The 14,196-nt window shown below is 38.0% G+C and overlaps 3 protein-coding genes across 5 annotated transcripts in view; 1 reads left to right on the top strand and 2 right to left on the bottom strand.

Annotated features, from left to right (window-relative positions):
- Positions 1–236: 236 nt before the first annotated feature.
- On the bottom strand, positions 237–12,056 carry Pop1 (POP1 ribonuclease P/MRP subunit). Of its 2 annotated transcripts, none has more exons than XM_022813291.2 (9): positions 11,916–12,056; positions 7,694–7,942; positions 7,308–7,436; positions 6,310–6,527; positions 5,756–5,940; positions 5,302–5,496; positions 4,888–5,096; positions 4,148–4,397; positions 237–2,415 (listed from the first exon to the last, which is right to left on the bottom strand). In XM_022813291.2, exons 2-9 carry the CDS (start codon positions 7,940–7,942, stop codon positions 1,517–1,519), a joined length of 2,334 nt encoding a protein of 777 aa, XP_022669026.1. In that variant the 5' UTR covers positions 11,916–12,056; the 3' UTR covers positions 237–1,516. The 2 variants fall into 2 exon arrangements, with proteins under 2 accessions (XP_022669026.1, XP_022669027.1); XM_022813292.2 differs by lacking the exon at positions 11,916–12,056 and adding an exon at positions 10,311–10,451.
- On the bottom strand, positions 8,947–11,872 carry LOC111253617 (uncharacterized). Its single transcript, XM_022813303.2, has one exon. The coding sequence runs from the start codon at positions 11,396–11,398 to the stop codon at positions 10,376–10,378; it is 1,023 nt and encodes a 340-aa protein (XP_022669038.1). The 5' UTR covers positions 11,399–11,872; the 3' UTR covers positions 8,947–10,375.
- A 204-nt stretch (positions 12,057–12,260) lies between the features above and the next one.
- LOC111253618 (uncharacterized) overlaps positions 12,261–14,196 on the top strand; it is a 5,246-nt gene continuing 3,310 nt past the window's right edge. For both annotated transcript variants that reach the window (XM_022813304.2, XM_022813305.2), the window contains exon 1: positions 12,261–12,402. The gene's annotated coding sequence lies outside the window, so the exon portion shown is untranslated. The remainder of the gene's footprint in view (positions 12,403–14,196) is intronic.

Below are 14,196 nucleotides of genomic sequence, written 5' to 3'. Positions count from 1 at the left end.
GAATTAGATACCGAGAGATCAAAAATTTCTAATAAAATATTTTCTAAAATGAAATTTTGCTGAAATGCGCGTTGGTGACAGTTATAATGCAATACCCTAAGAATTTTTACTTACACAATATTCTTTCAAGCAGTGCTGCTCGCAGAGGTAATTACTACATCACATTATAATCTATTTGTACACACGAGACATCAAAGGAGGACAGATGTATACTTGAGCAAATGAAAACAGTCGTATTTTAGTCACAGCAAAAGAAAAGCTATATTTATTTGGCTGTCGATGTCGTCTAAATCTATGAATTATTTTGCGTATGCAAACTTAAGTCAGTTCAACGTGCAAGCGCCTATAGCAAATAATACATAATTAATGCAGACGTATTAATAAATTATATTTTTAGTAATTCGACCTGTCAACTAAATACAGAAAGTTTTCAGACTGAAATTCTTCCTAAAAATAATTTGCTATTTCTTCATTAGGAGATGTTGGAGAAAACCTGTTTTTTTAGAACCCGAGAAATCCCAATGACCCTACAGCAATGTCGAGATCTAGGTACGGCCCGAACACAGGTACTGTAGGGTCTTTTTATAACTCTTTACATTAATTCCTCCTTTCACTTGCGTCATTTCCTAAAATTACATGAATTAGCAAAGTCGACGTCATGCTGCTGCACCTTCTTTGGAAAGGTTAAACCGTTAAAAACCAGTTTATTGAGGTGATTAGTAACCTGTGATGAAACGACGGCCAACACCATATTGAACAAAGGATAACACGTGGTTCAAGAAAATGGAACATTAGCTCACAAATACGGTTTAGTCAAACTTTCGGTTCGGTTGAGCCCAGTTCCAGCCTAGGGCTTTAGGCAGGCATAAGCCCCATATAAAGATCGTGGGATGTTGAACAACCCAACAGACATCAGCATACCAATATAGTGCCACTCATCGTAGCTATTAAAAAAAGGTTCTCTTACTATCTACAGAAGCTGGCCACGTAAACGATAATAGCATTAGATAGAGCAATTTTTCAAATGTATCTCCACAGAAATATTGGATTTTTTAGTAAGATGTATGATTATAAAAATTGACGTTGATCATTTAGAATAGAGCTGGTATATCCTGTAGATTATTTAAATTTAACAACCTTTAAGCTTTTTTGTTCGAAAATAAGCGGGTCAGATAAACCCCTCAAACACATGATTTTTATTGACACCCATATAAATCCGTCTATCGACGACTTAATTTCACCTGTATATTGTAAGACAAATCGTTCTAATGCTGTTCAATGCGGCTAGTTTCTATTGGTAAAGTTCAGAAGTCATCATTGCCATTATCACCATTCTGTTGTCCATATGTAAATTTACAGCAAAATATCTAGATTACTTTTACAATAATACAAAGTAGACAGTAAGCTCCCAGTAAACGATACTTGTATAACCTATGTACATCAGTCGCAGTATATAACCACTGATAAAAACCTACACGAGTACGAAAACTGATACAGTGCTCACGTTTTTGGGAGATCAGCACAAGATGACCATCTGCACTAAGTGATAGTTGAAGCAGTGCTGATTTCTGAATGCGATCACGTTATCGTGGGCTTCAAGCACATTGACAAGAGCTTGCAGTGAAACGTATCCCAGACCAGTCGAATATTTTTCCGTATAGTTGCGGTCTCCACTAACGAGAAATCCCACGATTTGGTACAGGTTATCGATAGCTGCGTTTAAGAACCCTTGTGTTAAGTCATTTTTGGTGACCGTACGTTCTCGCCAAGCATTCGTGTGTACAGGCTCCTGCATTGGCCCAGGAAAGTCTGGAAGCCCATAGAGTCTCGCAAATCGTGCTGGTACACCTTTTGGGGAGGTTACCTTGACGGGAATTAATGCCAGCTCAACGTCATTTGCTGGCATGGTTTTTACGAGCTCAACGAATTGCTGTGGCTTCTTGTATACTTCTGCTAGCTGCTTCAGTAAGACCCGATCCCGAAGAACAAAGAATCTGCTCCTTGGCGACTCACATTGCGGCGGCGCAATCTTCTCGATGAGGTGTCCAAACGGAAGCGAATACGGCAACCATAAACCTAATTTCGCAAACGGTGGCCGTTTATTCGGGGGATACTTTATGTGTTTTGTGAGCAGATCATCCGTTTCTTTACTGTGATGGGGTGCCGCGAGTATGCTATCAGGAATATCGTCAGGAAAGACAAATTTGCCAGAATATCGAGTTATCGCGGAGAGATCACGAAAGCCTGCTGCGCGTGCTGAGCGATAATTCAATGCAATAAAAAATTGTCTTCCCCAACCCGAAGGTAGGATGATGTCGCAGCCTCTAGAATAACCCAGATGATCTTGGCTTCCGCCGCGAAAAATAACAAGAATCGGAATTCGACTTTCTTTAGCACCGAGAGCCAGTGGGGTTCCTGAAATAATCAAATTATTATTGCTACCAATAAACGATAAACTACCTATTTATAATGTAACGAAGTAACTAAGAATAAACAATTGACCCTAGCTAAGGCATTTAATGCTTCTTAATATATATATATATATATATATATATAAGGAACCTGAACTTCAAATTTAAATACTGTAAAGCCTTAGATTTAAAAAAAAAATTTGGCATACACACGGTCAGAAAGCTAGTGCCATTTGCAGCACTGATTTTTTTCAGTATCCATTTTTTAAAAGGTTGAATTTCATGAAACAGTATCTATTTCCCATTTTACCGAACCTTTTTTGACTTATGAGGGAGCAAGAGAACCAGCCCGTCTTTCTTTAATAGCTCCGCCTGCCCCGAAGCTACATTTTCAATGCCAAACCGAAACATAAAATTCATCACATTGAGCTTTATGACATCACCACCCTGGAAACTATATGGGTCAGAATGCAGTCGGATTATACCGGCAACTACATTCCGAGCACATATGAAACTGAATGCCATCGATGCTAATTAAACAAAGAAATGAAAAGAATTAAGTAATTTCAGGAAACAACTCAGTTTAGTATAAATGCTTGTATATGTATATATATAAAGTTTAATTGAGGTATCGTATTTTCGCGTGTCGTTGTTATCATATGTTACACTATGACTTTATTAGCTTTTAACATAAAAAATTTATTATAGATAATTATTTCTATTAGAATCACAACCTTTGATCTGTCTTATTTGACAGAAATTGATTGTTACGCATCGCCTTTTCTAGAGATAAACACAGTCCTTTCTAAGGTAAGAAATAATTTTCCCTCTAACTTTGTTGATGGCTCACTTCTTCGCATACAGTTATTAGTGGAACATATAGCCCAATTTTTAGCCCATATAGCATCATTTTCTGGGGCTAAATGAGCTAACGACATAAGTGTTTTCAACTGATATTTTCTGGAAATAAGTGAAGTATAGTGAGCCCATTTAAGCCACGTAATAGAAGAATTTAATATACTACTCGACTAATACACTAGTGTAATTTTCTTGTCCATAGCATCAGTTGTTTTCAATAATAGTGCTAACCAAATTCTGACCCACGTACTCCCAATGAAGGTCAACTACTATCCAAACTCTTCGCGCTAAACTACACGTCAACGAGATAGTATACTTCCTTTTTGCTTAAAATTGATGCTCTCTGTTATTGCTAGTTTCCATACCACTTCTGAATAATCCGAGGAAGTTGTTTATGAAGCAAACCGGAAATTCAATGGAATTTAAATGTAAAGTGTTTGAAAATTCATAAAGATGGCTTAAAACATTTTTGATAGCCCTGGACTTCTCACTGGGTCATCCAGATAGGCTCTAACAGTTAGCCTTACTTTAACTTTCTGCAGTTCTCTTTCATTTTGCGTCTTTGCATTTTTAAGATTTTCAATCTTTTATCAGTACAAAATTGAATTACGTTCGAATTTTTTGTATGCAGTGCACTTAACCAATATTTTAAAAGTTGTTACACACACCAATAACGCTTGACGCACGGTGGCTATAAAACAAGTCATTTACGGAATGAAAAAGGAATATTCTAAATAAGACTAAGGGGTGGTTCAGGTCTTGAATTAAAAATCGAATCGTGGAGGAAGGTGGTTATATGGAAGGAACATAACTGTCAGGAATGACACTTCTAGCATATACAAGAATATATATATACAGGTTTACAAATGGAGGCTAACCTGGCACGATGCTATCATGTTGCAGCTTGTTAATCTCGTCCTGCGTCATCATTGATCTCTTAACAAAGCTCCTAGCTGACTGATCCCAAATATCGCTCCGAAAAGGAACTTCGCTTATAGCATTTTGGCTTCCTTTAGAATCAAAAGAACCTTCATCGTCGGCCTGCAAGCCGACCACTGTCGAGACCAATCGTTTGCGAGGCATATGTAATCTTGGATCTAACACAACGTTTCCGGCTATCTGTCCGTCCTGGCAATCAAAATGTATGACAGCCGATTGTTACAATCATATAGAGGACAAAGTTAATATATTGTAGCTAAAAAATAAAGGAATTCTTGAGATTTCACGTAGCTTTCTCAACATTACATCAAACTGCAGATTCCTTTTCGCACAAAGCACGCATGTCTAACTTGATATTCAAACTTTAGATTTACATGTGTTTAAAATTAATAGTTTCGCAAATGTAATCCTAATAAGCTGCGCTTCGATTCCCTAAACAGTCTGGAGACTACTCTTGCTTACTAAAATTTACACACAGATTTATTTATTTAAGCCATAAACAGCAGCAACAAAGTCAAAATTCTGTCGGTGTATATACCATTCTCTCAACCAGAAAAACTGCTTTGCACTTTTTACTGTAACCTCAATGTCAATATTATTCCACGATAGGATACTTACGCCGAGAATTCGATAACTTAAATAGTCACGCAGTTTACGCAATACAATTCAGAAAACTTACTCGTATATGACTAAAAGCCGATAAAGCATTTTTTGCGACACCGCTCCAGAAAGTGTTAAACTCATCTGGCTGCAGAGACAGTGGTGGCGCTAGCTTAAGGCCACTCTCGTCCTGAGTGAGGGCCTCACAGAGAACGCGCGCTGACAAGGGACCAGTAAGCCGAAACCGGTTCAGCTTGTCCTGGAGATTAATTAAAGTTACAGTTGGTCCTGGGAAACATCACGATGGCGTTAGAGACAAAGTATTTCGACGGATTATTACCATAGCTTAGGATTTGCTCACACCAAAGATTACAATGTTGGATGTGACGAAAAAATCTGTTAATTAGACAGTCTTCATAAATCATATATAGAATGTGTTGAGACAACGAAACAATACACAAAGTTTCTCCGCGTACAAAACGTATAATTTTACCTTTGAATACGGAAGGTTCCGTGGCGCCTTCTCCACTGAAGTCAGCGACAAGATCGAGCAGTTGCTTGAAGATGTCGATCAGGGTTTCACGAAACTCAGGATGACACCATAACCATAGAATGCGCTCCGAATTCCCTGCGTCTAATGGACGCCATATGAACGTAGCCTCCCCCAAACACTTGTGCGGATATGAATCTAATGTAACGGCGAAAGAAAACAAAGATGTCTTTTATTATAACACTGACTAACAGGCATTCGAAAAAGAAACTGTTTCTCAGAGGTGAATTAAGACCTAAAAATGTGTTGATCGGAGAGGTCTGTTCCTCAAAATTTTATCTATAATTAATAAAGCTATCTTCATAACTGTTTCCCATAAACTGTCATACTGTAGACGTCAATATCGAATGGAACCTGTTTCCATTTTCAAACTTATTGTTCAGCGTGCACTACGCACCAATTTGATAGAGCCATATGGACCCTTGGAATCGACCATCAATGAACTTTTTGGCTGCGATTGAAAGGCCAGTTTTCTGCGAGCTGATGCGTTCGAAAGCTCCGCATATTGCTGCTTGCTCGCCACGAAGTTCAATGCAGCATTCATAAGAAATATCGTTGAGTAAGCAATACTTTGCAGCGCCTCTAGAAGATCGTAAAGGAAAAAAGAAACCATCTGATTACTTTAGTCTGTTGTTTTTATAGTTTTTTCCATACAAAAGAAAGCAGGAGTTTAGTTAGCCGGTCAGCAGCTACAATTTTGAGCAAACACCACACATTTTACAAAAAATATTCATCATTTGGTCTAAAATTGCCATCATGATTATGTGTAATTAATATATCCTCTTTTTATAAAGGTCGATCTAAACCAAATATTTTTTCTGCGGCAATAAAAAGCACTTTGTAGGGATTTGGTGTATACTTTAAGGCACATCACGTATAGTAAAACTAGACTATTAGAAGTTGAATTAAAACTTTGAGACAAACGAGTAACAAGACTTCTTGTAAATTTACCTGTAACACGCTCTCAGGCTCTTATCGAAACTGCTTTCGGGAATCTTATAGCCAAATTTTTCTACCATTCGAAACCTCTTGGCATGCCATATATGTGTTTCAAGCCATCGGTGACTTCTGGCTCGACGCGTATACTCGTCCTGTAAATTCCGCGGTCTTCGCCGATGTAGCCGTGATGGGCGCTTTGTCTCTTTGGCGGCTTCGGCATTGTAGCGGTCCTTGTAGAGGAAAAAAATTAATAGATATTCAACGTAATATGATGTCACGTTTTCAAACGCTATTGTTATTTGGCTTATTTAAAAATATGCAGTAAAACGGCTGGCAAATAGTTTTTAGCCAGGCTTTAAACACTTCTTTGAACAAAGCTGATGTTTATTTCAAACTAGATTAGAACGTGGAGATGACATATATTTCCTTTGGTCAAACATTTTCGATATCATACTAAACTGTGATATATATGGGCATGATGTCATTACGAGTTATAACCGAAACGTTTAGCTGGTCAAAGCACACAAAAAAGACTTAACTTATTTGATGATGTTATGTCGGTGGATTTTCTTTAGACTAAATTAATCGCAATTCATGCCTGTTTTAAACAAATTGTCTAATAGTATCTCTATACATTTTCCTATTAAGTGAAATATGTAACCAACATCACACCAGAGCAAACTAACTCCTCAAGAAGTTAAATTTATTATCTCACATAGAGGGAAGTAATTCGTACTTAGTGCCATAGAATGATATAGATAATTTTTATGTTGTGCTTTGTGTATAACGTTGAATCCATTAAAGTAACCCATGCGTATAACTGGCTGTTCACGAAAAGTAACGCGAGGCACTTACGTAGTAACCTAAAGCCTTTTTATTATTGTCAATATTTGTATTTATAATGCTATGATAAGCTAACTCCCTATTCAGACTTGACGATTACGTCATCTTTCACATTTTGTGGCTTGCAATAAATTAGGACTGTCTTTTTCGTAGCAGTGCTAAAGTACCTGCATTCGTTTTGGTAGACGTTTCTTATTGTGGCTCACAGTTCGGCGCCTAAGATGTCTCGGTAGCTGCTGACTAACCAGCTTGCGCATTCGAGTTCTGACCGTGTTCGTCAGATTGGCCAACTCATCCTGCGACCAAACATGATGTACAGTGTATTTGAACAAAACACATAAATACACATTTATAATAGGATCCTAGATAGAAAAGGTACGCAGACATGAAGATATTGACCTATTTAATAAACATACTATTTGCCCATATAATATTTTTTATATTTTTTAGTTGAAAGAATAAAAGCTACTTAATGTACCCGATCTATTATAGAATCGACGGGCGTGAGTCACAATGTAGAAGCCTATTAGCAATATTGTAATTCGCATTGAACCTTTCTGGCGGAGACGAAGTGTTCTAAGTCTATTGTCGGTGGTAGGTCGATCCTGCGAAAAATATCGGCATTGCTGTCGTTCTCACTGGTGGTTGACTGAAGTGCCTCCACATGACTGGGGCCAACTTCTTCCGATGCAGTTTGATAAGCTCTGCGGCCTTGCTTCAAGCCCCTTGCGCTCCCGCCGGCTTCACCCATATCAACTGGATCTTCATCGCTCGATGCGGAGCGTTTTTTTCGATTGCTCATCTACAAGTCAGATTTGAGAAATATGATGACATCAGTATATATGTTAATATAGTTTATATGCCTTGAATGGGACATTTAACAAATGAGTAAACCATTTTTCGTCAAGTTTCTCATTTCTTCAAACCGAGTACGTCACGGGCACCTGTACTTTATAGCCAATCACTAAGTTGTTGATTTACGTATGTAACATGCATATCAAACTCGGTAATAACCTGCATTTTTCGCTGGCATCAAATTTCTTGAAAAAAAAACCCTGTAAAAAACTAAAATATCTGCATTTTTTAAATTTAAGTACGTATAGAAGTCCTTTAGCTAGCTGGAACTATGCATTCATAAAAAGTAAGATACCGTTTACAATAAAGACTCCTTTAATTTGCTGAATATAAAATCGATTACAGTGCCATCCTTCAACTTGGAACGTGCATAAATTCGAGTAATTTTACTGTTAACTCATACATACAATCAATTTATCTTTAAATAATATAGTTCTTTCGTAAAGGTTAAAAGTTGGTAAAAAAAAGATATCGACTAGACGGTCTGTAGATGTTCTCTAGTTTTTCTGCGGTCATAAAAGCTATTTTAATATGCAACAACCGTAGATCAATTAGTAGGCAATGCTCCAAATTATTACCTCTACGTTTTTCCGTAAAAGTAATGTATCTAAAGTAAATTACGGTGTAGCCTGTTCATCCCAAATTGCCAAAGATTAAATAGAAAGTGTCAAGGAACACACCAGTTTAACGTCTGTAGTATATTTGCCTAGTAATTGAAAAAGCTAAAGGAAATTTTCCTTATCTAGCTCGAATTCAATATATTGGCAACGCAAAACTGCGTTTGAAGGCCAGTACTATTTACTGTAATTGATTTAGATGGAAAAAAATTAGCCGCAGATCATAGCTCGATAAACGATTGCAATGAACGGTTCCTAGTTTTCTTCTAGACAGCCTAATTGTATCGTATAAAAGGACCAACCTGACAGTTCAAAAGAAACAGTTTTCATCCAAAAACGGCATAATGTAGCATCATGTTTATTTCGCTTTTCTACAATTCGACACACAATTAAGACGTACTAAGCACGTTACAATGATGAGCAAATGCACTTGGCTAACTCGAATCGTGCATTAGTAAAGCACAGTGAAATAACACTTCCGAGAGTGTCAGGCAACCAGTTCAGGTTATCTAATACGAAAACATATCGATTCAAAAGACCCGCTCAGACGGGCATTTACACAAAGCCTTGGCGGTGCCAAAAGGCTTACCTATTTTTTACACCTTGCCCCTTCAAAACTGTAGTCTTTCTCTCCATGATTTGAAAAAAAAAAATGAAAAACCCTTCTATTCATATAGGCTGTGTAGCTGCATCTGTCGTTGGCGGAACTTGAAGCAGCGACCCCTAATACTTTGAACCAGAGACTTGGCGTCCAAGACCTCACGTCGACATTCGAAATAATTTTACATTTGTAAACATGAACATTTTAAATCATCGAAATAATCATCGAGAAATTGACAGCGGTCTAGACACATGTAGTCTGGCTCAAATTACTTTGAGCTAACACCCCCTAGTTTTGTCAAAAACAGCGTTAGATTTTTATCGTAACATTTTTAATATGACCCCTATTATTAATTTCATTTTAAAACACGTCATTCACGCCTGCTCTTTCAACTATGGTAGTACCTGAAGCGTAAAATCTCGACCACCACAGAGTACATCTGCTAATGATTCACAATTGCAGCTTTTTTAAGACTACACATCGCAGAAATACAGTACATGGATTGATAGTGTGAATAAGCGATATACAATATTATAGGTATCACAGGAAATTTTGGCGTGAAAGTTTCAAACGAACGATATAGAATTAAACGGTTCAAGCGATGTAGACGGCGACGTACAATATAATATTTCGATCATCGCTTGCTAAGTACGAAATTGTAATTACAACCCAACGGAATAGTACGATTTTTCCGATCGAATTGATTCTACAATTAATATTATACAAAACTATGAGATTATAAACTATTTGTTCATGAGCACATTTTACTCGTGTGCGTATGACAAAGATTTGTCGATCCTGCAAAAATGCAAAACCCGTAGTATGAAGTCCCATAAGAAGTCAACGTTCATTGAGAAATGTCATAATTGTCCTGCATCAGCAGTACGTAGGGCATAAATGGAACTAAGAATGCTGATTAGCTCCAACGGAATGATATTTCTGTGATATATCGTTAGCCCAATGTTTAAGTATGAAAGTCTTCTCATAGGATAAACGACTGGGGATCTGCGACAGATTTGTCAATATATAACAATATTCTTCAAATGGCATCTCATTTTAAAAATAAGTTATGTAAAAATTTTGCTTTAACTTATTACCGAAAGTTCTGGTGTTTCTTGGACCAGTTCAGAATATCAAGCTTTCTCTCAAAGTTTCGTGTCACTTAATGTTCATTAGATAACCCCAACAATGAGTTCTGTCTCGGTCTGTAGCGCACCCGGTCTTGGACGTCCTCCCTTAGATCAGCCAGCTGCTTCGCTCCGAGGCCGTGCTCTGTATGGAGGTGTCGCATAACCTCAAAAAAGTACTCGCGCTCAAATCCGCATCGCGGGCACAAATGGTACCGTACTTCAGTTCCATGATCGTAGACGAGATGCCGTCGCATTCGGTAGCTATTATCAAAAGCGAGATGACACGTAAAACACTGCCAGGTACGCATACAGATATCCGTACAATGGTCGTTTTCAATTGATTTCGATGAAAGGGTTTCTGCTCCATCGACAACAAAATCGCTGCCCAGTTTTGATGAAGCAGAACTGACTGAGAGACGTTGTACCTGACCTAGAGGTTTCGGAGAGTCTTCGGCATCGAGTTGACTGACTGTGGCAGAAGTTGAGTCAAGGGGCGTGGCTGTTCCAAACTTTGTTGAACCTTCTGCTGGCTTAGTCGATAGCACCCGTTCCTCTGATTTAGGCTCTTCTCGAGAATTTCGTGTCACCGTCAATACAGCCGTATCTGTGCGACGTTTAACCGCTGGTGTGTGTTTTCGGCTCTGGTCTCGAGAATTCTCTTGATGAGAACTCGCTAACCTATCTGAAGACGCGTGTTCCAAGGTATCGCGATGTCTGACAACATGAGTTGGTGCTGCTACAGAGCTAGAAACAGGTACGATTTGTGTAATTTCAGGATTCCGTCCACCAACAGCTACCGCTGGTCTATCCGAATGGCTAGCTCGGCAATAATGTCTCTTGTGCGAAAGCAGATTTGCCAGCGAGCGAAACAAAGCCCGACACACTCGGCACTCCAGTATGACGTTGCATTCGTTGACTAGAACATGCTGAATTTCGGATGTACCATCACGCAAGGCCTTGGCAAGGACAACGGCATCGCTTTCTCCGAGATTTAGTGGTTGCTCGAGAACTGAGACATCGACTGAAGGAAGCTTTCTCCGATGACGTTTTGACATGCCGATGAAGTGTTATTTTCGTTTCTTTTCTTTTTTTTTTCAGACTAAATTAGCCAACAGGTGTTGTTTGACACCGATCACTTCCTGCTAAGACCGTCATAAGTGGGAAACGAACCGTATTGGCTGGGTCAAATCTGGGGCACAGTTCGATTACTAGATTTTTTTCATCGCAAGATCGGTTCGAAGCCAAATAAAAGGCATCGAAAACTTTGCGCAGCTAATACACATGAATTAGCATACGTGTACAGTATGTATGACAAACACTACGACTGCAAGCAACTTGTGTTCGAAATCAGCTCACAAAACACTAACTGACTACTGCTTGGCCCCTACATGCTTTCGTATGTAAACAAGATCTTCGGTGTAGGCTCTACCATCGCCTCCGCATGGATGGAACACTACTCCTGCTAAAAAGCTACTTCTAGTTTGAATTTTACAAGTACCTTTGAACAGGTAACCGAAACGGACGGTGGTAAAAATGCAAAGGAATATTTGCAAATCGTAGAAATACACTTACCACTTTTGTAGTGTTGACAGCAGCTCAGAGAACTTGCACGAAAATTCACCATAAAAAATGCCAATCCTTTTCAGCTGAACGTGCGGCGCGCAACTAGCCCAGATGCAGACGAAAACGCAGTTGTGTCGAATTTGAATAAACGCATCGCTTATTCAACTGGAAAGAGGCTCACTATGGGGATAATCGATTGACGGGTTAATCTTCATTCTGCGACAGTCGTTCGTATGGGCAACCAAAACGTATTGCACTGACGACCAGAATTTTGATAGGCTAATCAAGAAACTTCGTAGAATGGAAAAATAGTTTATTTTTTGCCTATGTGAGAACAGGGTACCTAAGCGAGAAGCGGTCAGATGAATTTAGTGCGTATGTCATATGTCAGTAAATGGATTCGGTAATCGCAATGTTCTCCTCGGGAACGCGTGAGCTGCTGTGATCATGCATCATTGTGGCGTCCGATCGAATAAGAAACTTTCTTCTTACTGAAGTGAGTACTTATCTCAAGTTGAGCGCATTGTGTGTATTAAAACTTGCTAGAAAACAATTCTGCTTGTCAATATTTATGTAAAGTTAGTAATCTTTACTGCGTAATACGGTTGTCATTGTACCCAAGGGTGTAATGGCTTCAACAAATAAACATTTAAACATAAAACATCAAATTTCACTTATATTTTTTTCTAATGTCCAGTTTGTCCTACAAGATATCTCTTTTAATTTAATAGTCAGATTGTTTGTGTAAACGTAGCAAAACAGAGCATGTGTATTCTCGTAGTGTTTGTCTCTTAGATGTGGTATATCTAAGATGATAAAAGCTCAAATCGAATACGGACGCACTGCGCTTCATGCTGGAAGCGAGCCGTCTGACTCCAAATGTTCAACAGCAATACCAGAGGTGAAAGTCGACACGCCTCTAGATACCCAAGTTAATACGTTTAGAAATAAAATACCTTAAACACTTAGAATCAATTTTTCGCTAAGCTTTAGGCCGCGAAGAATTAAACCTCATATAGTTTATTAAATTATTAAAGCTGAGGTGTTAGCAAGCTTAGAGGTACAGCAGACAAATTCCTAAAAAATCTAAAAAAGCATGATACGGTGGACTATTGCACAAAAGAAATTATTATTTTACATACGAAGTAATTCGTATTAGAAATACGCACAGATAGCGAAAATGATAACGAACGACAGCAACTTCATAATTTATATATTGGAATATCCAGACAATTTTCACTCACGAATCCGTAAATTTGGTATAGAGACAACGATGTCTTCATTTAAAAATGTTATTACTTAATTCATTCATAATTTTAATTAAAATATTCATGGGAAACACAATATACGCGTTCTATTGTCCTGCTTTAGGATGTATAGCACTTTATAGATACACTGATTTAATTATGCTTCAAAATAATTTCAAAAGGTATTAAGAAAAGTAGTTTCACAAAACAAAATGAACTGAAGTTTGGGCAGAAATTGTTTTAAATCGTTTAAAGGAAATGTCCCTCACGTATGAAATGAGCCTTTAGATCATTTATTGGCAAACCAAGCTGAACGATTTCGTGCATAAAGACATATATTTTTGTATAAATAAGTACAGGATTTCGGTAAATAATGTAGACAATCATCGTTGCTACTGAAGGCATGCTAGCCTACAGCATTCTACGATGTGCCCTTTGAGTCGATGCTACCAAAACAATTCGATAACGTCAATTATGATTTTAAACTAGGTTGACATGTAATTTGTAATTCACCTATTACATAAGATAACATCGCTAAAGCTCTATGAAAGCTTTTTTCTACCGATCACTACTGGAGACATTTGTAATGTTTTGAGTACATTTTTCACATATTTTTTTTAATTATCATTTATATACATGTATACATGAAGTCGTTCTGGAAAAAGGTACATTTTCTATGAATCTGTGCCTCTCTCGGCGACCCTGAAATACCAGTTACATTGTATTGTGTATGGCCAATAAAGTGTTGATTCAACGGGCTGTGCAAATGAAGCTGCAAAATCAAAGCCTGAAAGTTAAAAACAACGTACCACAACTGTGAAAGCCATAAAAATTCAATATTTATAGCTCAGCATTTATCTTTCGGATGGGGCTTAAGAGGTAAGGCCCAATTAGGAGGTTCGTGCCGCGAGGAGTAAGGACACATCAGTCCCAAATATGGTGGGCTTATTAGTACAGATTTTGATAAAAACATAAAATATAAACGTATAATGGTGCTTCGGATCGTGGAAAATATAGCCAGCTAATGTTTTTTTAAATATAAG

Source organism: Varroa destructor, unplaced genomic scaffold (genome assembly GCF_002443255.2).
Source record: "Varroa destructor unplaced genomic scaffold, Vdes_3.0 BEIS01000007.1, whole genome shotgun sequence".
Classification (NCBI taxonomy): domain Eukaryota; kingdom Metazoa; phylum Arthropoda; class Arachnida; order Mesostigmata; family Varroidae; genus Varroa; species Varroa destructor.
The sequence above is the reverse complement of the archived record's forward strand: the minus strand, read 5'-3'. Positions and strand labels throughout refer to the sequence as shown.

Coding starts and splice junctions, on each gene's coding strand:
- Pop1 (XM_022813291.2), bottom strand. CDS start 7,942: ATGAGCAATCGAAAAAAACGCTCCGCATCGAGCGATGAAGATCCAGTT. Junction 6,528..7,307: donor GTCTACCAAAACGAATGCAG/GTACTTTAGCAC, acceptor TTCCTCTACAAG/GACCGCTACAATGCCGAAGC. Junction 5,097..5,301: donor GGAACCTTCCGTATTCAAAG/GTAAAATTATAC, acceptor GATGTTTCCCAG/GACCAACTGTAACTTTAATT.
- LOC111253617 (XM_022813303.2), bottom strand. CDS start 11,398: ATGTCAAAACGTCATCGGAGAAAGCTTCCTTCAGTCGATGTCTCAGTT.